The sequence below is a fragment of the Podarcis vaucheri genome (genome assembly GCF_965113315.1).
Source record: "Podarcis vaucheri genome assembly, chromosome: 11".
Lineage (NCBI taxonomy): Eukaryota > Metazoa > Chordata > Lepidosauria > Squamata > Lacertidae > Podarcis > Podarcis vaucheri.
In genome coordinates this window covers 59111388-59137627 of record NC_138749.1, presented here as the reverse complement: position 1 = coordinate 59137627, position 26240 = coordinate 59111388, and the positions used below count along the sequence as shown (strand labels likewise).

Sequence of the window (26240 nt, the reverse complement as noted above, 5' to 3'; positions counted from 1 at the left end):
TAAGTGACTACATCTTCTAATCAAGAAAAAAAGTGTTTCGTTCTATGTATGCAAGCATACTGACTACAATTTACAATCAGAACATAACTCTGTACCATGACATATGGGATGACATACGTATATTATATACAGAATATTTTCAAGAGTAAAGTGCATATAAATTTAAAGGCTGATTTCAATGTACAAATATTTACCTTGACTCTGAGCCAGGTGGAGAATTTTTGATGTAACATATCTGGTAGTGTCTGCTTCCACTAAACATTCTGTGTTGATCTTTTCCAGTTGTGACAGCAAGCTCAGAATCCGAGAATTGTTTGTTAGACTGGAGCAAATAAAATTATTATTATTATTATTATTATTATTATTATTATTATTATTATTATTATTAGATATTGTCGCTTTTAATATGACAGGCATTTTTCAGAGTGGCATTTTAGGAATACTTAACATTAGGGTGATGATCCAAAAATTAATAATTAGTTAATTACTCTCAGGTAAGAATGTAGCCTTGGTCTTCGTTTAAGGTTGACACTGTGGAAAAACAGGGTCCTTGTGCCTTTAAGGGCTGTATGAGAAGCAGAAATTGAACAAGTTAATCCCGTTCACAATCAGGGCCTGAAGCCGACTTCTACTGATAACCATGATGTTGTTGGGACAGGGGAGTAGCAATTACTGTACTCTCTAATTTTCTGTTATGCCATGCCACCCTATCACAGCCATTTGGTGTTATGCTACACCCACTTGGCAGCCAATTTTTGACTGGCACCCACAACACCCTCTCAAAATTTGTGCTGCATCTATTGGTCCAAAAAACTGGGTAATCCATGCTTTAAAGGTTCCAGTTATCCATTGTGACGTCACACTCTTAGCCAGGGCTACCATCCTAGAATCCATTACACCCAGAATTTCTGGTGGGAAAACAGGAGAGAAAAATCCTCCCTTTTGCCTTTTGACATTGCTGCTGCTTTCGAAAAGCAGGGGAGGGAGTGCTAGTGATGGCATGAAACTTCATCTTCTAAGAATTCCTGAAAGCTCTGGAGAGGAAGGGTAGACATTTGAAGACTTGTTTCTGGTTTGGATTCAGGTCCTATTAACACCTTGGTTTCTATTCCAAGCCAGCCTCAGACAGACTTTCACACCATCTCTAGTTGAGACAACAAGAATTTCCCATCCTGGCAGAATTTCAGTTCTGATTAGTATCAAAAGGTCCATTGATTATTCCATTATGTAGCCTTAACATACCCCAAGAGAAGACATATAAACTGCAAAGAAGTGGAAGTTTATTCAAATAAATTTTAGCTTTATCAGGCAGCCCAGTGATTTACATTGGCTTCCACATTGAGCTGAAGGAATGTGATTAAGCAATGTTTTTCATTTTATAATACATTTAAATTAAGAATATTTATAAAGTAATTCTACTCTCAGTCATGGATCCAGAGGCAGCTGTCTTTTGAAACTCTCAAACTAAAATAGGCCAACTGGATTTCACATTAGGGGCAGACTCAAGTATCCGATGCTAACGATATCACTTCACATCTTGCTTTACCTGACCTGAAATCCAGGAGGTGAGGATACCTCTGTGTTCACCTCTTCCTCTCACCCCAGTTCAGGACAAAATTCATTTTGCCTTGTCAGGCTAGGCATATGTCTCTGTGTCTTTAACAGCAGCCTTTAAGGCAGGGGTGGCTCACATGGTTCCCCCTCCCAGTTCTTGCTGACTCCCAACTCTCACCAGCCCTAGCCAATATTCACTTCTTGGGAATGAGTGAATATAGAGGACCACAGGCTTCCCAGCCTTGCTTTAAAGCAAGAAGATACACAAAATCATCCATGGAGACAGGGCTGCACTGGACTAGTTACAAATAGCACTTTAGGTTGGTTGGTTTGAAAGAACTGTTGATTTTGCATAGATTGAGATACCGTATTTTTCGCCCTATAGGACGCACCGGCCCATAGGACGCACCTAGCTTTTTGGGGGGGGGGAATCAAGGGGAAAAAATTATTCCCCCCCCCAGGTTTGCGCAGCCATCCCCAAGCTAGAAGAGGGAGACGGAGCGTTCTTGTCTGTCCCCCGCTTGCCCCGCTGTCCCCCGAGCTTATGGGGCTGGCAATGGGGAGAAGCAAGCTTGCTTCTCCCCCCCCCCCGCCAGCCTCCAGATCAGGTCGGGGAATAGCGGGGTGATGGTGCTCCGCCTCCCCGCTATCTCCCGAGCTTGTGGGCTGCAGACTGCTGCCCGCAAGCTTTGCGAGCCGGCGGGACCTCCCGCCGGGCTTGCAAGGCTTGCGGATAGCTTCCTGAAGCCTGGAGAGCAAGAGGGGTCAGTGCGCACTGACCCCTCTCGCTCTCCAGGCTTCAGGGAAAGCCTGCATTCGCCCCATAGGACGCACACACATTTCCGCTTCATTTTTGGAGGGGGGGAAGTGCATCCTATAGGGCGAAAAATACGGTAATCATTGAAATGTTCACAGATCAGGGTGGCATTTTTAAGCAATTGAGTTAGTATGAGGTGGTCATGAATTCTAGAACTATCATCTGAAAACAGAGTATTTTATTTACTGGAATGCTCAAATGGCAATACTCCTAACAAGTCCACTGAGTCATCATCGGGGCTCAGAATGGTCATGGATCTCTTACACACTTTTACACACACACCTCAACTTACCTCTAAGCATCTACAGTGTAACACAATCTTTAAGCCATTAATGACATCCAAAATGTGACTCCACTGGTAAAAGTACACACGTTATTTTTGGAGTGATATCATTATGTAACTTTCCTTTGCCATTGCCTTTCTAGAGTGACAAAATGCTCCTGTTGCATTTAACTGGCACCATAAGCCATTCTGCTTGTCAGCTTACCACGCAGCTAGCTTATACAGCAAGTGACAATTTGTTATACACGTTACAATGAAATATGGTTAGCTGCAATAAAACTAAAAGTATATGGCACTAGTTTAATAAATACTGCCACTGCTGGTTTACCAAAGATATGATAAATCACTAGTCTTCGCTCAGCAGCTTGAAAACAGTTCAACTGCAGTTAGAAAATGATTCTGTATTTACCACCAAGTTGCTCTAAGACAGAGATCGTCAATGCCGTGCCTTCCAGATGTTGCTGGACTCCAACTCTCGCCAGACCCAGCAAGAGTTGCCAATGGCCAGGGATAGAGGGAGTCAGAGCCCACCAACAACTGGAGGGTACTGCGCTGGCTATTCCTGCTGACATATGGCTGTATTTCAATCAAATACTTGTAAGATGCCCCATGAACTCGGTGGAGGTTGGGGAATAAACAAGCCTCATCTAAAATTCACAAAACTATTCTAGTAGGAGGCAACTTCAAACAGTGTTACCTCGGGTTAGGAATGGGATCCATTCTGGAGGCCCAGCCATATCCCAAAAATTCCGTAACCGAAGGACTGCTTCTGCGCACACACGAGTGGCAAACCCACTTCTGGGTTTGCTGCATAACCTGGAGGTTACACAACATGAGGTACCACTGTACTCCTGCATAGATACTGCAGCAAAACATGCAGCAAGATAGAAACTGATACACAGGCACACATTCAAATAACCAAGGGTCAGTGTAGCAGGAAAAAGCTATCTCAAGGTTCCAAGCTCTATTACATCACGTCAAAGCTGGCAACTTTGCACAACTGGCATAATCCTGATTACGAAATTGTATGTGCCACTTGCACAATTAAAGCTGCCCCCCAATTTGGTAGGATGACATCCATATAAATGTAGATGTGTTTTGGGGAAAAAACCTCCAAACTATATATAAACACTTATTATTATTATTATTATTATTATTATTATTATTATTATTATTATTACTACTAATCTAAAAGTAGAGTTGAGGTGGTTTAAACAGGCAAACTATTCTGAAAATATTTTAAAAGTTTAGAGGAAGTAACATTCTCACTTATTACATCTTTCAGAAGGATTAATCTCTTCCATGTGATATATGGAAGTTTGTTTTAGGACCAACAGCTAATAGTATAAGAAATAGGAACTTTCTAGAGATTTACTTTTAGGATACTTAGAGCACCAGCAAAACTTAAGTAACTGGAAACAGATACCCTGTTGGGACTAGTCTTAAAATAAATTGTTATGGAGATCCCAATTGCTCTCAAGGCTGATATGAAAATAAACTGAGCAGCTGGAAGCAAAAATAGATGTTAAGTAAATAGTAAGTATAAATAAACATTAAATAAATGGTAAGAATGTTTCCCTTAGTATTATCATCATTCCACAGGCTTTTCCACTCACCGGGGATTAGTTCCTACAGGCCAAGGATGAGAGGAGTTGTCAGATCCTACCCACTTCCCAACTGGTCTAAACATCCTGACTCTGATATGGATCCGAGTGCTGCGCCTCATGTTTGCATTATTTCCTCTAATAATGCCTTTGACCAAGCTACAAACTAAGTGCAACCTACAGCTTAACCATTTCTTACGTAGTGACCTTATTCTAGAGCCCAACCCAGACACAATTGCATCGTAGGAAGTTACCATGGAAACCATTTTGTGTCATAAGGCTACAATTCCTCTAAGTTTACACACTCTCAGAGAGTTTTATTGGATTCAATCATTTATTGATTCTGGAATAAGCGTAAGAAATGTTTAAATTTATTTGCAAACAAGTTTCCTTGGGGTGAAGAATGGCCCCACAAAGTACCAATTCCAAAATAACTGGCACTTCATTGGATGACGTATTATATAAGTTCTATGTAGAGCAGTTCAGATCATTTTAAGCACATGTATCGAATGCTCCATGTGCTCAGTCCCACTGGCATAATGTAAGCCCCGCTTACATTCTTACATATGGCTTGATCAGGCCAACATTTGGTCCGGCACCTGTTCTCATAACAGCCAATCAGACACAAGTAAGACCTGAGTACCAGAGGACTCTCCTAACAGCTGGCTAGTAGCTTTCATTTCCTCTCATCCCACTGCACATCTGAACCATCTGGAGCTGATTTTGAGGGTGTGCAGGGAGCTTGAGCAGACCGAAGAGGAAGTTCCATTGCACACAGAGAAGTCTATTATGCCAGCAGAGGTGCATCAATTTCCATTGCGTTTATTATACAGTGGTGCCTCGCAAGACGAAAAGAATCCGTTCTGTGATTCTCTTCGTCTAGCGGTTTTTTTCGTCTTGCGAAGCAAGCCCATTGAAGGATTAGCGGATTAGCGCTATTAGCGGCTTTTAGCTGCTTTTAGCGGCTTATCTGCTGATCGGATCAGCTGATAAACGGCTTAGCGCTATTAGTGGCTTATCTGCTGATCGGATCAGCTGATAAGCGGCTTAGTGGCTTAGAAAAGGGGGGGGAGGGGAAAAAACCATCAGGAACTCGCAAGACATTGTTGTCTTGTGAAGCAAGCCCATAGGAGATTTGTTTTGCGAAGCACCTCCAAAACAGAAAACTCTTTCGTCTAGCGAGTTTTCCGTCTTGCGAGGCATTTGTCTTGCAGGGCACCACTGTATACAAGTGAAATCACAACTAACCCTAACCCTAAGCATATGTTCACTACTAACACAAACCAGTGATAAGCTCAACAGTGATAAGCCCACATGCAAGATCATAGTAACTGTCAGTTTACAGGATGCCATCACTAATTTCTAACCAGAAGTGTAGTATGTAAAGCAGTAGGAAAAGGAAGGACATGAAAAGAGCAGCCGTCTGCTCATGCAACCCTTGGATCCAATCCAATCTCCCAGTTCACATATCATGGTGAACGCTAGTTACAGGTTTATTGCAAACGCTGACGTAGTTTCCACAGTGATCCCTTTGAGTCTGTAGCCATTGATGGATTGCATCATACTCTCTATCTTAGTATCTACTCCAAACCAGGGATCATGGTTTGTTTTGCTCAAACAAAAAACAATGGGTTATTGTAAAATTACATGGATAGCATATAAGTACTTGTATAATAGTTCATTAAACTATCAAAGCGACAAGTATATGTACACAATAAAAACTAAATAAATTTTATAATTACAGGTCACCAACTATTACGGAAAATCTTTTTCTTAATCAGCTGAATAAGCCTGATAACTTTGGGTTCATTTATAAGCTATCTTCAAGGAATACAAACCCAGCTATTGAAAAAAAAATCCCATCTGCATCTCTCCCCAACCCCCTTACCTTTTTTCTGATGCCATTTTTATTTTATTCATCATGTAAAGTTCTTCATATCAATCTGGAAAGCTTAGTTCTTCCACAGCAACATCTCTAATGATCGGCAAAAATGAAAAAAGAAGAAGAGTGTGTAAGTATACTCAAATTCTAGTGTGAGAAACAGGATAATGTTTGAGAAAACACAGCAGAAATAACACCATCTGCAGAAACCAAGATAGCCAGCAAATACAACCTTAAAAGGGCCTGGGAACAAAAATGTCAGGGGGGAAATGTAGCTATAGCCATTGGTTGAGCAAAAAGCAAAGGTGCCTGCTAAAGAGGGTGTAGCAGTGACAAAGATGACAGAGACTGCGGAAAAAGACATGGATAAGCAATCAGTGGAAAATATTGCTGGAGAGAGTAATAGGAGACTATTGTACCTCTTGGCAATAGGGAGGTTTTGCCATGATGACATTTTTCACTCATTTCTGGCCCAAAATGGTAAATTAAAAAAACTGCAGCTCCATACAAAATCCTGAAGAAAATTAGTACTTTCCATTCGGGAAATGCCACATGTAATATTTTCTGACCAGCCCTCATAGAAGCTACTTGATATTAACATTACCCAATCAAAACAAGGTATCAGCAATTATATATAAGAAGCTATTCGTACCAAAAGCTTTTTCAAATTCTAGTCATTGTTTTCAGCTAAACAAATCCATTTTTTTTATTACTGAATGCATACCTGCTTTAAAAGGAAAATGTTTCGCAGAATAATGAATTTTCCATCTTTGTGAGCAGCTTTTTTTTTAAATAGATGTTAGTATGTTCTCAACTATATTACTAAGTAAAATCAAAATAATTTACTTTGCTGGAATAATATGCTTTGCTTCATAATCACCCCTGTAATTTCTATTCACCAAAGATTTGCTTATAATGGGGATCTCTAAACTGTCATTATTCTTTAAATGATTTCATAACAGACACCAAGTTGTCATTTGCTTGCATTTACCATTACTGGAATCAAGATTTTCACAACAAATTGGAACTAAGAAGGTGACATTCATGTGTTCCAGATAACCCTTTTAATGGATAAGCCCCCCTTTTTACTGGAGAAACATTATTTCAATGGTTGTGTATCAGGGAGTTATCAGTTACTCATCTCATTTAGTCCTCAGTTCTACTCCAAAAAGTTCTTAGCTTACTTAAATCAGCAAAACTGGAGTTTATAAACTAAAGACAAAATCCACAAAAATATTATGTCATACTGACATAACACAATCCTTCCTCAAAGCAACCAAGGCCTGGGGAGTTTCAGAAATGCATGGGAACCAGATATTGTGCAATCTGCATGCTCTGCATCTACTGGCTAAAAACCCCATTCTTTTGCAGGAGGAACTCTCCCAGGTCCTGCAGAGAATGTCCCTTATTTACTCTGATTCTTGATCCTCACAGTCAGACAAATCACTCTGAAAAGCAACCCAGTGCCCTGTGAGGATCATATCCTGGCCAAAAACAAACAGTCTGTGTGTTCCTATGCTCTGCAAATAACTGCCCCATATGAAAGATGGGGAAGTCAGTTGATATCAGACATTGCCTGACTCAGATGTATTGTTTCTTGAAAAATAAATGAGCTGTGAACTCAAATGTTTCCTCTTTCCTCACCCTTGGCTTCAGAGGAAACTTCCTGGTTTATTAAACCACATGTTTGCCATGACAACCAAGCACAGAAAATGTGGTTTAACCAACCAGGAAGTTTCCTTTGCAGTCAGATATGCAGGGGGAAAGTGCTTAAGCTCCAAATGTTGCTGGCTAAGAAATGCTAGATCCATACATGGCACTGTTTGGTAACATCTTTGGCTAGCCACCCTTTCCAGCTATATTTTGATTTTGGCTGTTGTATTATAAAACCAATTCATGCTCCATATATATATCAACCACTGTTTTGCTTTTCATAGTGTATCAAAAACCTAAAAGTGCATTCACTTTTCTTTCTTTCTTTTATTAAATATTTTCTTGATTTACTAAAACGTGTGCAATGTCTCTCTCTCTCGTATTTCCCCCCCCCCCATGCAACATTTTTACAAATCAAGTTTCATTTGTTGAGACATTAGGAAGAAAAAGGGGAAAGAAGTGGAGGGGGGAAGATGGGTGGGGGTGGGGTCGGGTGGCGATGTTTCTATTTTACTTAATATATGTAGGGTTTGGTGTCAGCGTTGCTTGTGCAGGTTCTCTGCTGTTCACTTGTGTTCCTTTGGTGGTGAGAGAGGTGGGGTTGGCCTACAGTGTGGTTGTTCATTTGTGGTTGGCTGTGGGGAACTTTGTTTTCATGAGCATTTCACTTTTCTAAATCATAAACTTCATTAAGACCCTTCCCAAAATAAACCAACTGTTTTTTGAATGTATTGTATTGACACTTCCACATAGGACGAATAAAATTTAAAACTGAAGGTGAAAACTGGAGATACGACACTCACCTGAATTTACTACACAGTAAAACTTTAAAATACAAAAACACCCACTCAACAGATATACCGGTAATCAAAATTCTGCAGTATAGCTAATATACAGAAAAATACTACAAAACAATTAAGCAGTTCCCACATTCAATCCCCAGCATCTCAGAGTAGATCTGGGAAATAACCTTGTCTGAAATCCTGGACAGTCACTATCAGTCAGTGTAGACAATACTTAGCTATACAGTGGTGCCTCGCAAGACGAAAAGAATCCGTTCTGTGATTCTCTTCGTCTAGCGGTTTTTTCGTCTTGCTAAGCAAGCCCATTGACAGATTAGCAGATTAGCGCTATTAGCGGCTTATCGGATCAGCTGATAAGCGGCTTAGCGGCTTAGAAAAAGGGGGGGAGGAAAAAAACCCCGCAGGAACTCGCAAGACATTTTCGTCTTGCGAAGCAAGCCCATAGGAGATTTGTTTTGCGAAGCACCTCCAAAACGGAAAACTCTTTCGTCTAGCGAGTTTTCCGTCTTGCGAGGCATCACTGTATATGAACCAATAGTTTGATTAGATATAAACCAACTTCCTTTGCCTTAGAAAACTCAACAAACTTGCTGTACTAAATGGGACACAGCTGTGGGCCGTCTGAGAAAGCACCATCCACCTTGGGCCTGCCCAGAAAAAGCAAGTCTCAAGTGAGGCACTGGGGTGATGTCTGCTGTTTCCAGAAACTCTTCTTGTGAGACTTTTGTGGGTGAGATGAGTGTTTGTTGGGACCCTGGGTAAGAACCTGGAGGCTGAGAGGGTGTGTCAGAAGGTAAAAGAATTGCTATTGATTTAGGTAGATAAAGAGATAGAATTAATGTCTATGTAACTGTGTGTTTCTGTAATATTTTAAGTTTCTGTTGTGTCAATTTCTTCTACAATTTTTAACATATTAAGCAGTATAGAAATTAAATAATCAATCAAAGGGCCCACAAGACAGACCCATAGGGCCTGACCTAGCTGATTTGAGGAGGAGTGCCATCAAGTATTTGGGCCTTAAGTCATTTAGGGCTTTCAATGTTAAAGTCAACACCATGAATTGGGCCTAGCAGCAAATTGATAGCCAGTGTCTTTCATGAGGATTGATGTTATACTGTTTACAGTTCTTACATCATTCCCGTTCCTTCCTTCCTTCTCAATTTTGCTTAGTCCAGGCAGTGGCGTAGCGTGGGGGTGCAGGGGGGGCCAGCCGCACCAGGCGCAACATCTGGGGGGGGGCGCTCGCACTCTCAGCTCTCTGCCCCTACCTAGCTCACTCACTCTCTTTCACTGCAGTGCTGGCTGTGCGAATCCGATCCAAGCCGCTGGGTCGCCGCCCACTGTGGAGGGGGGGGGTGCCAGGCGTGCGGTGCGGAGAGAGAGAGAGGGACTATCTGGGGGAGGGACAGTGCAGCGGCCGCCCAGCGCTGCGCTGAGCGCGGGAGAGAACCACACCAGACCAGACCAGGCAGCAGCAAGAAGAAGCTGGCAGCGGCGGCAGGTTAGGGGGCGCAAATTACTTGCCTTGTCCCGGGTTAGGGGGCACAAATTACTTGCCTTGCCCCAGGTGCTGACAACCCACGCTACGCCACTGAGTCCAGAATGTCTGTTTTCTGCCTAAACAGGTCCTACAACATTTGCTATATACAAATATCAACACTCACCAATTCTCGGGAGACCTTTTATATGTTGTATCCGTAGCATGGGAGTCATTTTTATATGACATTATTCCATGCTGCTGCTGTTCAACAGCAAACATAGAGAATCAAGCATTCATTCTCACTGGGTAGCCACCGCATGAGAAGAACCCTTGAAATTAAAGGGCTTTAACCATACAGTCAGGATCAAACATTTCAGCAGAATAATGAGATGGAGCCACAAAAAAGCATTTCTACATAGCTGCTGTAAGAAATAAAGGGCAAATGGCTCATCGCTCATATGACAATATAAAGGGATAAATCAGCTAAATCTCTGGCCAAATGTAACATGAATTATCTACTTACAGCCACTCAGTGCATCAGTCTCACAGCAACACGGAGAAATTAAAAAGCAGCTTTTGACTTCTAGTGCGCTCACAGATGCAAAATGACAGCTTGCTTCTTTCTGCAAACCGAGTGAGGCAAGGATATCTATGCAGACAGTAGATACCTTTCTGGAGACCTTTACATAGATCAAGAATCATAATCTCAGACAGACACATCCATATACTAGGGTGGAGTGAGCAAGCTGTCTAAGTGATAACCAAATGAAGCACAGTAAGACTCTCAGTTGTGGTTGCCCTGTAACTTTTTGAAAGATCTGCAGCTGACATGTAAAAAACACTATTAGGGAAATTCAGAATAATGAAGAAAAACAAGGTGGCGTAATATCTCAGAGAACACAGTCCATTTGAAAAGGTAACCATCTCTCTAGTCGATTTTGATAGAATAATTTTTAAAATGCTGAACAAATACATTTTGGCTACGGCGAGTTGATGGAAACTAAAATAATCAGAATTCCACAATCAGTTCATTTCAACACTTGTAAAATTAAACCCGTAACTACAGATGAACAAAACTGCCTATTGCAAACTGCAGACTTGACGCTTTCCCTCTGTTGGGACAAGGGGATGGGCTTAGCCAAGAGCTTAAGAGCTTTGTTAGCAATGCAAACCGTCTTGGGTGGTTGCCAACAAGTGATGCTAAAGGGCATCGGGCCTAGTTTGCTGGTGTCCTTTTGCGGTGCTTCCAAATCCCAAACGCTCGCAGTAAGAAATAATGAAGGAGGTAAGAGGAAGCTTTATTTTTTTTCTTCCTGCTCCTCAAAATTACTTTGTGGTAAAAAACGTGGAAGGCCATTTCCCCATGTTTCCCCCATTCAAAACACAGTGGGCCCAAGAAACCACATTTTTTGGTGTACCTTGGACCTACGGTAGTTTTGTCTTGGTGCTGTTCCTCTCCTACACAAGCAATGAGCTGCACAGGAGGCCCATGTGATCTGACAGATGGACTGCACTGCTTTGACTTTACTATGAGCTGTATCTAACAATGTTCTTCCATTCATAGAAGGCTCTTGGGTCCAGCAGAGGCTTCCATGAACACCAAACTCTGTTCCAGATAGTTGTTGACGGGCCCTTTGAGAAAAGTACAGATGGTGCTACATCAGACTGCAGTAGAAAGGGGAAATTATTAGAAATCTCGTTCCTTTCCCTTCAGTTCAGGGAAATCTCCAATGGATAGAAGTGACTTCTGTGAACAGCAGCTTTATGAGTTTAACCATTTTAATAGTATCTGACCTAATTTTAGTTGCACTTGCAATGTAATTTCAAGACTGGCAAAATAAAATACAAGCAAGCAGTGAGTTATTGTTTATAAATACTTTAGAGAACATTAATCAATTCCACTTTAAACATTTTACATTGCAGTTTTACTACATAAATTCATTTTGAAAGTGTGTGCTAAAATCCAAACTTGTTATGAGAAAGTTTTGAAGGTCACACAAATAAGGCTTATAGTTGCTCAAAGACAGCATCAGTCTTCCAAATCAATCTTCCAAAGTCACTCAGGTTTGTAACTGCTCAAAATGCAGACCTTCAGCCACACTGAATCTCTGTGCAAACCATGGGCTTCCTGGATCTTTGAGTCACTCCACCCCATATCATTTGATTAGTCATTTTACCAAGAAGCTCAAATCTTGAACTCAACAATATTATGGGTAAAATGATTACGACAGCCAAACTTATTATTCTGTCTTAAACAGCCTGGTCCAGAGTACCTCAGAAGTGTCTTCTCCCATACGAGCACGAAGATCAGGAACCCCCAAACTCGGCCCTCCAGATGTTTTGGGACTACAACTCCCATCATCCCTGACCACTGGTCCTGTTATCTAGGGATGATGGTAGTTGTAGTCCCAAAATATCTGGAGGGCCGAGTTTGGGGGTGCCTGACTAAGTTCTCCAGCTGAAGCCCAGAAGGGCAAGCACTAATTCAAAGTGAAGCTTTTCCAACAGTGGCACCTCATTTGTAGAAATTCTCAACTGCGAAACCTACTGGGCTAGATCATGAAGGCCTTCTAAACCATCCTGTTTCAGGAGGCCTTTGGAAAATATCATGATGAGTCTCCTCCCTTGCCTAGGCACACAGAGAGAGATAATGGCCAGCTACACTAGGGGACTCCTGCCAACCTAGCAGTTTGAAAGCACGTCAAACTGCAAGTAGATAAATAGGTACTGCTCCAGCGGGAAGGTAAACGGCGCTTCCGTGCGCTGCTTTGGTTTGCCAGAAGTGGCTTAGTCATGCTGGCCACATGACCCAGAAGTTGTACGCCGGCTCCCTCGGCCAATAAAGTGAGATGAGCACTGCAACCCCAGAGTCGGTCACAACTGGACCTAATGGTCAGGGGTCCCTTTACCTATTTACACTAGGGCACGGGTGTCAAACACAAGGCCTGTGGGCCGAATCCAGCCTGCCAGACCTTGTCATGTGGCCCGTGTAGCCGCCGCCGGCCGCCAGCCTTCACCTTTTATTCTCGCTTTCTTTCTTTTTTTGACACAAGAAAGCCACCTCTTCAGCCTCCACTTTACATGCATTCAGGAAACCTCCACTTTGAGGGTGACCAAACCACGGCCCTTTGAGGGTGACCAAACTGCTGATGCGGCCCCCAATGAATTTGAGTTTGACACCCCTGCAGTAGGGGAATGAAAAGCTTGCACACACTTCCCACATCCTCGGCCCAAGCTTCTCATTCTCCAGAATACACACAACCCGCATCAGGTGGAGCAGGAGAAGTGGCTGGGGATATGGGAGAACCACACAGGCCTGCTTAACAGGGGTATACAAGAAGTAGGGACAAGAAGAGGGTTCTATTTTGTTCTATGGGAATTCCCACTATACAGGTGCCCACGCTGCAAGTGGCTTGACCCACCTTACTGACCGGATCCCTTTTTAAAATGCCATTTGCATTATGATCTTCTTATTGCCAGCGCAAACCACCTCCAGAGCTTCTCGTGGAATGGAAAAGCATAGGGGCCGAGCATCATCATCATAATTTATTATTTATACCCCGCCCATCTGGCTGAGTTTCCCCAGCCACTCTGGGCGGCTTAAGTGTTAAAAACAATACAGCATTAAATATTGAATTATTATTTTTTTTAAAAAAAAAAAACATTAAAAACAACAGCCACCACCAACAACAGCTGATGAGGCCACTAACAATAAATCAAAGTTTGTTTACTAAACAGGAGCGCCGCATTGAAACGCAACGGGGCCGATTTCAAAGCTGGAGCCGTGGGAAAGGAGGAGGAAGGACCAACTTGGATGACCGCGAAGCCTTTCGTCAAAAGGAGGTTTTAAGGAGAAGCAGCTGCGGGGCCAAACGAGGCAGCCGCCCCCCCCCCCATCCCCGCGCTGGGCGCTCCTCGCCTCCTTCTCCTCAGAGGCGTCGCCGCGACCTCCGCCCGCCAGGAAGGCTCCCGTCCCTCCCCTCACCTCCTTTCCGCTCCTCCTCAGCGCCCGGGCCCCTTCAGCGCCACCCCGCCCTCAGCCGCGTCCGCGCAGGTCGGCGGAGGGTCTTCTCAGGCGGGCCGCGGAGCGAGGCAGGTGAGCCGCGGCGGGCCGGCTCCGGACAGCGCAGCCGCCGAACGCCGCTCGGAGGAGGGGAACCTCGCGCCCCGCCCACAGCTCAGGCGGCGGCGGCGGCGGCGGCGAAGGAACCTGTCCGCATCCCGGAGACGTCACCGCGCTCTCCGGCCCCACCCCGTCCGCGCGCGCGCGTGCACGGCCGCCGCCGCCGCGCGCTCTCTGCCTCCTTAGTTCTCCCGCGCGCTCGCGACCGCGTCGCCCTCAGGGCGGGCAGCTGTGGCCGCCACTCCCTGGGGACCAAAAGCTGAGGGGGCACCTAGGTTGCCCTTCAGTTATAAATAAGAATAACAATAATAATAATAATAATAATAGTTATTATTATTTATACCCCGCCCATCTGGCTGGGTTTCCCCAGCCACCCTGGGCAGCTTCCAACAAAATAATTAAAATATTAAAATAATTAAAATCAAAATCTGTTAAACATTAAAAGCTTCCCTAAACAGGGCTGGCTTGAGATGTCTTCTAGAAGTCTGGTAGTTTTGCTCTCTTGACATCTGGTGGGAGGGAGTTATTTGTGAATGACTAATGTAAATAAAAAAGAAGGATTTGGGTTCACATGTGGTGGGGGTGTAAATAGCTACAGTTTTGGGGGCAAATATAGACAAGGAAGCATGGGAATGATTGTGGAATATGGCAGTGCCGGATTTACGTATAAGCTAGACCAGCTATAGCTTAGGGCCCCACTCTCTTGGGGTCCCCCAAAGTTAAAAGGAAAAAAAAATGTACATTTCCAAAATGTAAGATAAAAAACAAAATAAAATCTACATACAGCAACAGTGTTTTGTGTTGTGTAGGCTCCTATGATGTAAGTACAGTGGTGCCCCGCAAGACGAATGCCTCGCAAGACGGAAAACCCGCTAGACGAAGGGTTTTCCGTTTTTCAATGCGCTTCGCAGGACGAATTTCCCTATGGGCTTGCTTCACAAGACGAAAATGTCTTGCGAGTCTTGAGATTTTTTTTGCTCCCCCCCCCCTTTTTCTAAGCCGCCACGTCTTTAATAGCCTTTTAGCAGCTAAGCCGCTAAGCCTTTAATAGCCGCTAAACTGCTAATAGCGCTAAGCCGCTAATAGGGTTGCTTCGCAGGACGAAAAAAACGCTAGACGAAGATACTCGCGGAACGGATTAATTTCGTCTTGCGGGGCACCACTGTAATGGGCCCTGCCTGCTAGCCTGCTCCCTAAAATATCACTGGTTTGCTCATTTATATATATAGGGTGCCTACATTTTGCATGGACTAGTTGCATGGCAACATGTGCAAATGGCTTTAGATACCTATTAGGTCCATAAATTACCATATAGCATATATTTAACACAAAAAAATAGCACAATTTGTTGTTGACAAAGGACAGCTGGACATATAAAGGGCCCCATTACCTTCAGCATCTTAGGGCTTCATCAAACCTAAATCCGGGCCTGGTCACAACTCCCTGGGAGCCAAAAGCTGAGTGAGCACCCAGGTTGTCCTTCAGTTATAAATAATGTTTTATTTGTAAATAAAAAATAAGGATTTATGTTCACATGTGGTGGGGGTGTAAATACATTTTTTGGGACAAATATAGACAAGGAAGCATGGGAATGATTGTGGAATATGGACTGGGTGGATAAAAATCAATGATTAAAAAAAATATTTTTTGAATTAAATTGGATTTTTAAAATAAAATGCTTTTGGAGGAAAAATCTTTCTAAAGATAGTTTTCTACTGAAGTTACATTATAGCCCAAAGGCTATTCATCAGGAAATAAGGATTTGTTTTAAGTTTTTCGTGTGTGCTAAAACTCAAAGGTTGTTTTTTTAAACGCTTAACCACATCAGTTAACAAACATGGATGCATATGCTGGAATGTTATTGTTTTAGTTAAATAAATTGCTATTAAGGAAATAGTTATTTTTCTCCTTCCAATAAAGTACAGCAGAAAAGTTGTCCAAATATAAACAGTTAACTTATAAACCTCACAGTAATTTCATAATTATCTGTCTATGTATTTCTAATAGTATAACCAAATCAGTAATTTTTTATATAAGTGTAAAAACTACTCTGAAAATTTATTATTCATCTGGTTAATATTAAGATTATACCAGCAAGAATGAGTCTTTCTGTAAAAAAAATAAAATGATTTAAATCAAGTATTACTGACTAGCGATTTAAATCAATTTGATTTAAATAAAACCCACCCTGAATATGGATATAAAATTTACAGCATGCTATAGTCTAAGAGAAAAGTATATGAAAATGATATATCAGTGGTATCTAACACCGAGTAAATTGGCAAAAATGTATAAATCTAAATCAAATAAGTGTGGGAAACATAAAGAAGTTCCTTTTTATCATATGTGGTGGTCTTGTAGTAAGGTTAAAGTTTACTGGGAAATGATATATAATGAATTGAAAAGGATGTTTAAAATAATGTTTGTAAAAAAACACCAGGCTTTTCTTTTGGGAATTATAGGGACAGAACTACCTAAATTGTATAGAAACTTATTCATGTATGCTACTACCATGGCAAGAATGTTACTCGCCCCAAAATGGAAAGAAGCAGAAGACCCAGCAAAGGAAGAATGGATACAAAAACTAATGGAATATGCAGAAATAATGAAATCAAGATAACAAACTTTTTATAAAAGAATGAAAATGGTTTATTGAATATTTACAGATAAATTGTAAACAGATAAGAACATTGGCAGGATTATTGTAATAATCTGCAGTTTTATAAGCGTATATATTTAAAGTGGATGAATAAATGAGCAAATTAAGTTTATTTGGATATGCAGAAGATTTTTTTAAAAAAATGGCAAAGGGTGTTTAAGGAGATAACAGAAATCACTGGGTTAAAGCTGACCCAAAATCCAGAGGTTGAATTATTATCAATTTATGGAAGATTTGCAGGCTATGAAGGACTTGCTCACCAATTTATTGACAGCTGCGCGAGTTATTATAGCTAGGAAGTGGAAGGGGCAAGGGTAATATAAAATGGAAGAATGGTATAAAGCGGTGTGGGATATAGCTATTAACGATAAATTAGCATGTGCCATTAAGGTAAGACGGAATATGCAGGAGAAATTATTTTGAGGAGATATAAAAGGTGTTTGTAGAATTTGTACTGTTAAATACGGAAAGGGGTCAAACCATCGCAAGAGGTGTTGAAATTTTGGGAAGTTGGATAGTTACAATGGAATGGTCTCAATGGTAGGGTGCACATTTTTATTCTTATTTATTTATTCTTATTACTTTGACAAACCTGCTTCTCTTTGGAAGGCAGTTTTCATGTTTGCCACCCAGGAATTTTCATCAGGGCAAGGAGCCCTGGAACAGAATTGCGTGTGACTTGAAGCCTCCAGCACAGCGGCAGAGAGAAGTGCAAGTGTCAGAAAGAGGCTGCCTGCCTAAAGGTGTTTTGGGGCTCTATAAAGTTACCCAGGGAAATGGCCGGTGCCCTGACCTGTTTTGCTTCTATTCTTCAGACAAAACATGTCACACCATTAATAAGCAGTGTGTTGACAAGAACATTTTTAAGGGCGCTAAGGGCCCTGCTAACAGAGAGCCCTCGGTAGTCTCCTTTATGCAAAGCAGGAGTGGCCCTTCTAATACTGTTATTTACTTTTCCTTTTACATTTATATCCCACCTTTCCTCCAAGGAGCTCAATGGTTACATGGTTCTCTTTGCTCCCCCATTTTATTCTTACAAACGGCCCAAGGTCACCAGTGAACTACTGTACACTGCAAAATGAGGACTTGAATCCGGGTCTCCCAGGCCCTAGTCCAGTGCTAGCTACTCCACCACAGATGATGTTGGATTCCAGCTCACATCAGCCCTCGCCAGCATGGCCAATGGCCAGAGGTGATGGGAACTGAGGGCCCAACAGCAGCTAGAGAACCCAATATTAGCCATCCTGATGTAAAGTATATAATGGCATCGACTCATTAAACAGTTAAAAAAAAAGTTTCGCTACTCCATTTCTAGGGCATTTAAGACAATGTTTTTCAGTTTCCCAGCTTAAGTTGGATTTCAAGGAATGGAACATCTTTGATAGGCATATATCCTTGGTTTAGCAGCTAATATAGTCCATTAGAAGAAGAAAATATGCAAGATTTCCCTTTTTCAAGGGAGAATCAGTTATATATAATAGCCCCTTAGAAACCACAGTACTCCAAGGAAAATTACTAATGCAATAATTTAGCTGTTGAGAATGAAAATGTTCATAAAGATGGAGATTAGATCTCAGTGCACAGGTTGCAAAGTGCATTTTAATAACATAACTTTAAGGGGAGATTAGAACATTTTTCAGTTAGAACTTGTACAATCCTATACATAAATGCCAAATCACTAATAATTGTATTTAGAATTGCAGTCTTCTGTCTTTGTAGCAAGGAATCCAAAAATGTTAGTTCAAGATTATATACAGTATATTTAAAAAATATGGTGTTCAGGTTCTCAGGGCTGCAGAAAAATGTAATTTAAAATGTATACCACTTGGAGAGTGGATCCGCTCCAACTGACCAATAATGCTAAATATGCGATGCTACAAATTACTCTCTACACTCTTGCATTTCTTCAAGGTCAATAAAAACCCTCTAAACGTGGTATTGTCTACTGTATATTCAAGCTGGTAGCAGCCCACAGCAAAAGGTACAAGGCAATATGGGAAAGGAATAATATTCATATATGACATATCTCCTTTCAGAACATTGAAAAAAGGGAAAAGCACAACTATATGAGTGCATACTCTGTCAAGGTTGTCCATTCCTAGTCAAACCAAACACCATTACAATGTATAAAACATCATAATCATACTCGTATCAAAATGTTCATTGGGTATGTAACATGACTGAGAATTTTACTGCAAAAGTAATAACAACATTTAAGGAAAAGAAGATAATTACAAGGACAACTTTATTCTATTTCTTTATAAATGATTGCAGGCAAATATGAAAAGTATCAGTGTAGTTTCACTTGTAGATGTACTCTTGGATAAATGTCATAATTCAAGAGGTCATCTGTTTTATATTGTTTCAGGAGACATTAATAAAATGAATCACTATTCACATACGTCAAACTAAATTGGTCTCTTTCTGTGCATAAACAGAATGAGCAAAAGTTTGGTGACTATCCAAGAGAGCATTAAGAGCACTTAAGCCTGTTGAAATTAATGGTTTTAAGTGTACTTGACTCTATTGGATTGTGGCCTTCATTTTGATGATGACAACTGGAAATGTTGAACCTCCTATATAGCAGTAATTGTGGCAGTACACGTTCCAAATCTAGTATTCCAATAATGAAAGCAGATCAAAACATATAGTACAGCATGTAACAGAAGAAATGTTTGTGAACCACAATCCTGCAGTTGGCTTTATTTATCCTCTATATTTACACAATCATACCACCCATTCCTAAACACGCATACTCCATCTATAGGCTTTTCTTCCAAATAAATGTATTTAGTATTGGGGTCTATAGTGGCTCTAGATTTCACAGTTGATAGCTTAACAAAACAATTTTTGTTTTCTAAAGTCCAGTCCTTTCTCCATCCATCTTAACAACTGCTTGTCACTAGGTGACTCAGTTTCCTTTGTTGGAAGTCCTGTACAATTCCATACCTGCTTGCCAGAATGTAAGCCCCCTTGAACTCTTAAGTAGTCTTGTACAGGACCACACTGTCAGGTGTTATTTACTGGCACACAACATTAGCAAGTAAGGTAATGGCTATTCAAGTAAGGCAAAGATGAAGTGATTTGTACATTCATATACTGAGTTTTAATTGTCTTCCTTATTGGGGCTAGTTCTTTGATTCTTGCCTTCAGTAAACCCTCTTGGTGCAACTTCTGTCTGGAGGATACAGATTATCTGGTCTCATTTCCATCTGGCTTCCAAACTAGTTTTGAAATGACTTTGGCAACTTTAGTGGATGGCATGTTCCGAGACTGAGTGCATCCTTTCTTATGCTTCTGGCTTTTCTGTCTGGAACGGGAGTTGGAAGCACCATGCTCAGTGGTTCTGTTCATATTTTACTGGTATATTTCAGAAGTTGCTCAGGGACAAATGCTCAACTCTGTGGCATGTATGCTACATGGTTCTGCACCGTCGTCTTGTTCCGCAAGCTATCTATCATCCCTCCTGCTAGGGCCAAGGTTTAGTTTTGTTGCACCATCCATATACCGATTTCTGCCTTCATTTATTCTCCCTGCCTCATGGTGCTGCCGGAAGAGTCAATCAGAGGCAGGAGCAGGGTGGGCTTCAAGCTCAAAGAAGGCTTTAAATTTAGATGCTTATTAGTTTTTGACATTTGATAAGCTTCACAGCTTGTTTTTATGTGCATTGAACCCAAAGGTGACAAACACTCTCAGCTTAGAGCTGCAGATTCAAGATAGAGATAGGATTTGGTAAGTTAGATTTGAACATATCAAACTCTTTATTAGTTAAATTGATATCAAATAACAAAAAAGCCCTATCTGATCTGTTGGCACATAATCAGGAAGTGATCAATGAACTCTCTTAGACCAGCTGTTCCTATAAACAAATAACTCTTTTCTGAAAGGAGGTACCTTACTATGTTTAAATGCATCATTATTTTTTATTTTTATTATGGCTAAGGGCGTCAAAAGCTGGAAGTAGCTCAGGCCTCTCTGAATCTATCTGAGGGCCTGGCTACCTGAAGCAGGCTTCCGCCTGCTTGCATGGTCTGTCTGGCCCTGACCCCAGTTGTGGGATTCCCTGCCCAGACACAATCCCCTGCCATCTATGCCCAGTGATATTAACGTGATTACTGGTTTTAATTGCTATTCGTGTCATCTTTACTATATGTGCATTTACAAACTGCTCATTTCTGTTAGGGGCTTCTCATATTGTGTTATGGTGGCTTACAAATTTGACTTGAATGTCTGTATAGCAGAAAGACAGGCTCTAGATTTATTTTAGGTTAAGAAGAATTCCAGAGAGTATCCCAACCAAAAGGAAACTCTGGAATGGTTTGACTTTGATTCTGAATGCTTCCTGAATAGGAAAAATGGCAATCTTTAAATAACAAATAGAAATAATCTAGCCTTTGGGAATTAAAATGAACATACTAATTATAGACCGTAGCAGGTTATCGTCTTTCCCACGCTTGTACATTTTTCTTGGAGCCTTTATACACATTCCTCATAATTTCCTAATCCATAGAGTATGCATAGTTGTTCTTCATACTTTCTACAGTTAAGAGTTCTACACATAATTAACTGTATTGTTATTCATCACTCATTTTTTGGAAACTTATTTCTTGTTACCATGGTACATTAAAAATGACATTCCACATTGCAATTTATTAATACCATTTATATGCTGCCCACGATCAAAAAAATATAGACACGGCCAACTAAAATAAAAGTACATGAAAACCAATACGATAAAATGTACATCAGAATTCACAAGTAACTAAAATGCAGTAAACCACCTAATGGGGCTGAAAGGCTGAGTAAATGAATAGGTCTTCAACAAGTGTCAGAAGCACATTACCATCAGAGCTTGCCTAATCTCAGGGGAAGTGATTCCATGGAGTGGCTGTCATGGCCGAGAAAGCCCTCCTGCTATTTACCAGAAGATGAACATGTACAGACTGCGGTATAACCAGGAGGGCTTCATTTACAGACCTCAGTGGTCAGGCAGGTTCATACGGGAGAAGGTGCTCTCTCAGGTAGCCTGGCCCCAAGTTGTTTAGGACTTTAAACAGCATCAGCAAAATCTTAAATACAACCAGCGCAGATCTTTCAGAAGTGATTGTCATATGCTCACATTCAGCAGCACTATCACAAGGTGGTTACCTTGTGATATTCTACCATTGCAAAACTCCACCACACTGCTAGGTGGCTGAACACCTCCCTTTTCGCCTACTTGGCAGGAGGAGAGGCGTTCTGCAGAGCTTTGCTGCCAGTCCATCTGGGTGGCGGAACGGGGGTGGCACCCCTTGAGGATGCCATCTGAGGTGGCCACTTCACCCTGTTTGGGACTTGGGCCTATATGTATGACCCTCTGGATGAGCAGCAGCCTAGAATATTTCTTGATAAACAAGAAGCCTCTGCAAAGTGAAACAGAAGTGTGCACTTGCAAGTCCTTTTACTTTTCAATTACAGTGGTGCCCCGCAAGACGAATGCCTCGCAAGACGGAAAACCCGCTAGACGAAAGGGTTTTCCGTTTTTCAATGCGCTTCGGAGGACGAATTTCCCTATGGGCTTGCTTCACAAGACGAAAATGTCTTGCGAGCCTTGAGATTTTTTTTCGCTTCCCCCCCCCTTTTTCTAAGCCGCTAAGCCTTTAATAGCCTTTTAGCAGCTAAGCCGCTAAGCCTTTAATAGCCGCTAAACCGCTAATAGTGCTAAGCCACTAATAGGGTTGCTTCGCAAGACGAAAAAACCGCTAGACGAAGATACTCGCGGAACGGATTAATTTCGTCTTGCGAGACACCACTGTATGCTTTGTGTGTTCTAAATGAAGTTACCGTATGTATTTGTAGCTTTGTATCAAGTTTAACTTTGCCTTTTTACATGACCAAATAAGATATGCAGCAAAAATAAACAGAACTGCTACTGTAAGCATTTTAATTCAAACGTTTGATTTTACTGTCTCTTTGAATGGGCTGTAGTTGCTTTGTTTAAATCTACTGTATTAGTTTGTATGTTTTTATTATTATTTATGATTATTACATTTTCATTTCTTACTATGCCATTAGCTGCCCTGGAAACATAAATTTATGTCTCAGGTGTGGGGTATAAATTATGAAAATAAATATGTTGCAGTGTGAAATGTTCCTTCTTCATCATCCAGGCTATTTGTTTGATTTCCTCTCCAATGCAGTGTTCCAGGTATTGCTCCCGATGTAGTCACTGAGCATGCTGTTATCAGTGGGATGATTTGGCAATTTTCCCCTTGAGGGTTCTTAATATTTATGTATTTTGGATGCGCCACATACCTTGGGGTTCCCCCAGGACTGCCAATACTTCCCTCTAGAATATGTGTAGTACCAGGCAATGGAACTCATACCTGGACATCTGAATTAGAGGGAACAATACCAGATAAATATACTTTTTAAAGCCCAGTGGTCAGGGACCAGTGCTCAGGGACGATGGGAGCTGTAGTCCCAAAACATTTGGAGGGCCGAGTTTGCCTATGCCTGAATTAGAGACACCACTGAAGACTAGCAAGCCTTTGAAAATGCAGAGGTAGATTTAACTAAGGATGAGAACAACCATACTGTCAAAGTTCCTTTATTTTTTAATATTTCAATTATTTTCTTTTTTAACCTTTTGTATATTATTATTATTATGGGTATATGTCAATGTATATATATATTTTGGTTGATGGATGGTTTTTTAAATTGTATTAGCGTGAATTTTTTTTAACCAGTACTTGATATGGCCACAATGGTTGAAAAGAACAACAATAAACTAACACATCTGAGAACAACCATACCACAACGTTAGAGCATTAGTTTTGCATGCAGAAGGTTCCAGGTTCAATTCCCAGCACCTCCAAATAGGGCTGGAAATGTCCCCTGCCCCAAACCCTAGAGAGACCATGGAACCTCTGGTGCCAAGATGTTGGGCTACAACTCTCATCATCCCCAGCCAGCTTAGCCAATAGTCAGAGAGGATCACCCTATCTGCATAACCTAGGAATTCTAAAATATAGACATGCTTTTACTCTTGCAAGATTGAATGTATTGGCCTCAGCTGTACTTGAGGGGCGATTCCAACAGATTCCACACGAAAAACGCTTATGTCCCTGCGGAGATGGCAGTACCGAATCGGTGGTGCATGCCCTTCTGACTTGCACTCTTTATAAAGACTTGAGGAATGAGGTTTTCACCCCTGTTTTATTGTCAATTCCGGGTCGCCCAGCTACTTGGCACAGTTACAGATAGGTAGCCGTGTTGGTCTGCCATAGTCAAAATAAAGAAATTCCTTCCAGTAGCACCTTAAAGACCAACCAAGTTAGTTCTTGGTATGAGCTTTCGTGTGCATGCACACTTCTTCAGATTCTTTCTCTTGGCAGACCAAGATGAGCAGGTGACAGCAAAGGTTGCAAGGTTTTTAGCTGGGGCAATCAGAATAAGATCCACTATTTGACTATTGATTCAAAATCCTAAAATGTATTTTATATAAGTGACCTTTTATTTCTATTCTTTGTATATCGTATCGTTTTATTGCTACGGCCAATGCCTGATGCAAATAAAAGATTCATTCATTCAAACAAATGGTCAGAGAGAATGGGAGTGGGGTCCATGGTGGTGCTGACAATACTGTGCTGGATGGCCTGATAAACGACAATAAAGTGTATTTCTATGCTCTTAAGGATATCGGAGTTTCTGAAGTGATATCAAAACCAACAGAGCTGGGCTGCAAGAACTCTATTAGCCCAAAAATGGAAGCAACAAGAAATACCAACAATCGAAGAATGGCAGGTGAAGATGATGGGAGTATGCAGAACTGGCGAGGCTGACTGGGAAAATCTGAAACCAGTGTGATCAAGCTTTCCAAACAGATTGGAGTGAATTTGTACATCATTTGAAGGAAGGACAATTGTAAACAATTAACAACACTAGCAGGGTTGTTGTAAGAAGACTTGTAATAATGTTTATTACCGTTTTGCATTTATTTAAAATATGTGATAAAACGAAGGAGGGAAACGTAAACTGGAAAAGGTACAAATGCTATGACGTAAAATTGGAATTATGAATATATATTTTTTAAAAATAAAAAATGTCCAGTAGCACCTTAGAAACCAACTAAGTTTGTTCTTGGTATGAGCTTTCGTGTGCGTGCACACTTCATGCACACTGAAGAAATGTGCATGCACACAAAAGCTCATACCAAAAACAAACTCAGTTGGTCTCTAAGGTGCTATGGGACACACACACACACACACACATATATATATATATATATCTATGCAGGTTTTGGTATCTTCGGGTGTCTTCCCGTGTAAGAGTAGGGGTGTCTGGGCGACGTTTCGACGAGGTCTCACTCGTCATCTTCAGGCTGGTGCTTTCGGCTTCTTGTTACTGGAACAGAGCAGAATCTGGTGTTTGAGTTCCTATAAATACTGTTGAGGGGTGTGGTGTATAGCCTCCAACGTTCTGGGCAGAGAGGAAGTTCCTAGATTAGTGTGCCTTTTCTTCTGGAACAAAAGAAGAAAAGGCACACTAATCTAGGAACTTCCTCTCTGCCCAGAACGTTGGAGGCTATACACCACACCCCTCAACAGTATTTATAGGAACTCAAACACCAGATTCTGCTCTGTTCCAGTAACAAGAAGCCGAAAGCACCAGCCTGAAGATGACGAGTGAGACCTCGTCGAAACGTCGCCCAGACACCCCTACTCTTACACGGGAAGACACCCGAAGATACCAAAACCTGCATTCCTGTACCCGTGAAAATCTACGAAAGCATATATATCTATATATCTATATATCTACTGCGTCAGACCAGCACGGCTACCTACCTGAATCTGGAATTATGAGGCAGAATAGAATAAGTCTTAGCTCGTATGAGCAAATAGCGAAAGGGTTTCATAAGGATGTATTTAATATTATAAAATGGAAAACTTAATAAATATATTATTTTTTAAAAAAGACGAGAGCTAGAGCTTTGGCTCAGGAGGAGAGGGGTATCTCTGCCATCAGATTTTACCTCACTCCCGACCTTTCTCAGCTTCCTGCACCGCAGCCACAGGACCGCACTTGATCCATCGCCCTGCTCCGCCCTCCATTAAGGTCTCCCCTGAGCGAATGCGGCCCTCGAGACTCCCCCCCCCCTCCCGCCTCGGGAGCCAGACGCCATTCTCGCGCACGGCACTCACCTGCCAGAGCGCCAGGAACAAGCCCGGGGCGATCCCTGAGGGGAACCCGCCCTGCATTGCCCTCAGTCGGGACCCCCGAGCCCCCTTCGCGCGACAGCCCCGCTTTCCTCCAACCGCTTTTCCAGGAGCGGCTGCCCCCCGAAGGAAGCGACCCGGAAGTCCGCTCCCAGTCTCCGGGAAGAGTTTCTGCTTTCTTATCT

At 41.7% G+C, this 26240-nt stretch overlaps 1 protein-coding gene across 4 annotated transcripts in view; it reads right to left on the bottom strand.

Moving 5' to 3' along the window:
* AGTPBP1 (ATP/GTP binding carboxypeptidase 1) overlaps positions 1-26183 on the bottom strand; it is a 68986-nt gene extending 42803 nt beyond the window's left edge. For 2 of the 4 annotated variants that reach the window (XM_082241503.1, XM_082241504.1), the window contains exons 1-3: positions 26041-26183; positions 6147-6233; positions 195-322 (exon numbers count right to left, since the gene is read on the bottom strand). In XM_082241503.1, coding sequence (XP_082097629.1) covers positions 195-322; positions 6147-6181 — 163 coding nt within the window. In that variant the 5' untranslated portion in view covers positions 6182-6233; positions 26041-26183. Of the gene's footprint in view, positions 1-194; positions 323-4270; positions 4464-6146; positions 6234-26040 lie in introns of those variants that run through there. The other 2 variants (XM_082241501.1, XM_082241502.1) reach the window with 1 other exon arrangement.
* Between the last annotated feature and the right edge of the window lie 57 nt (positions 26184-26240).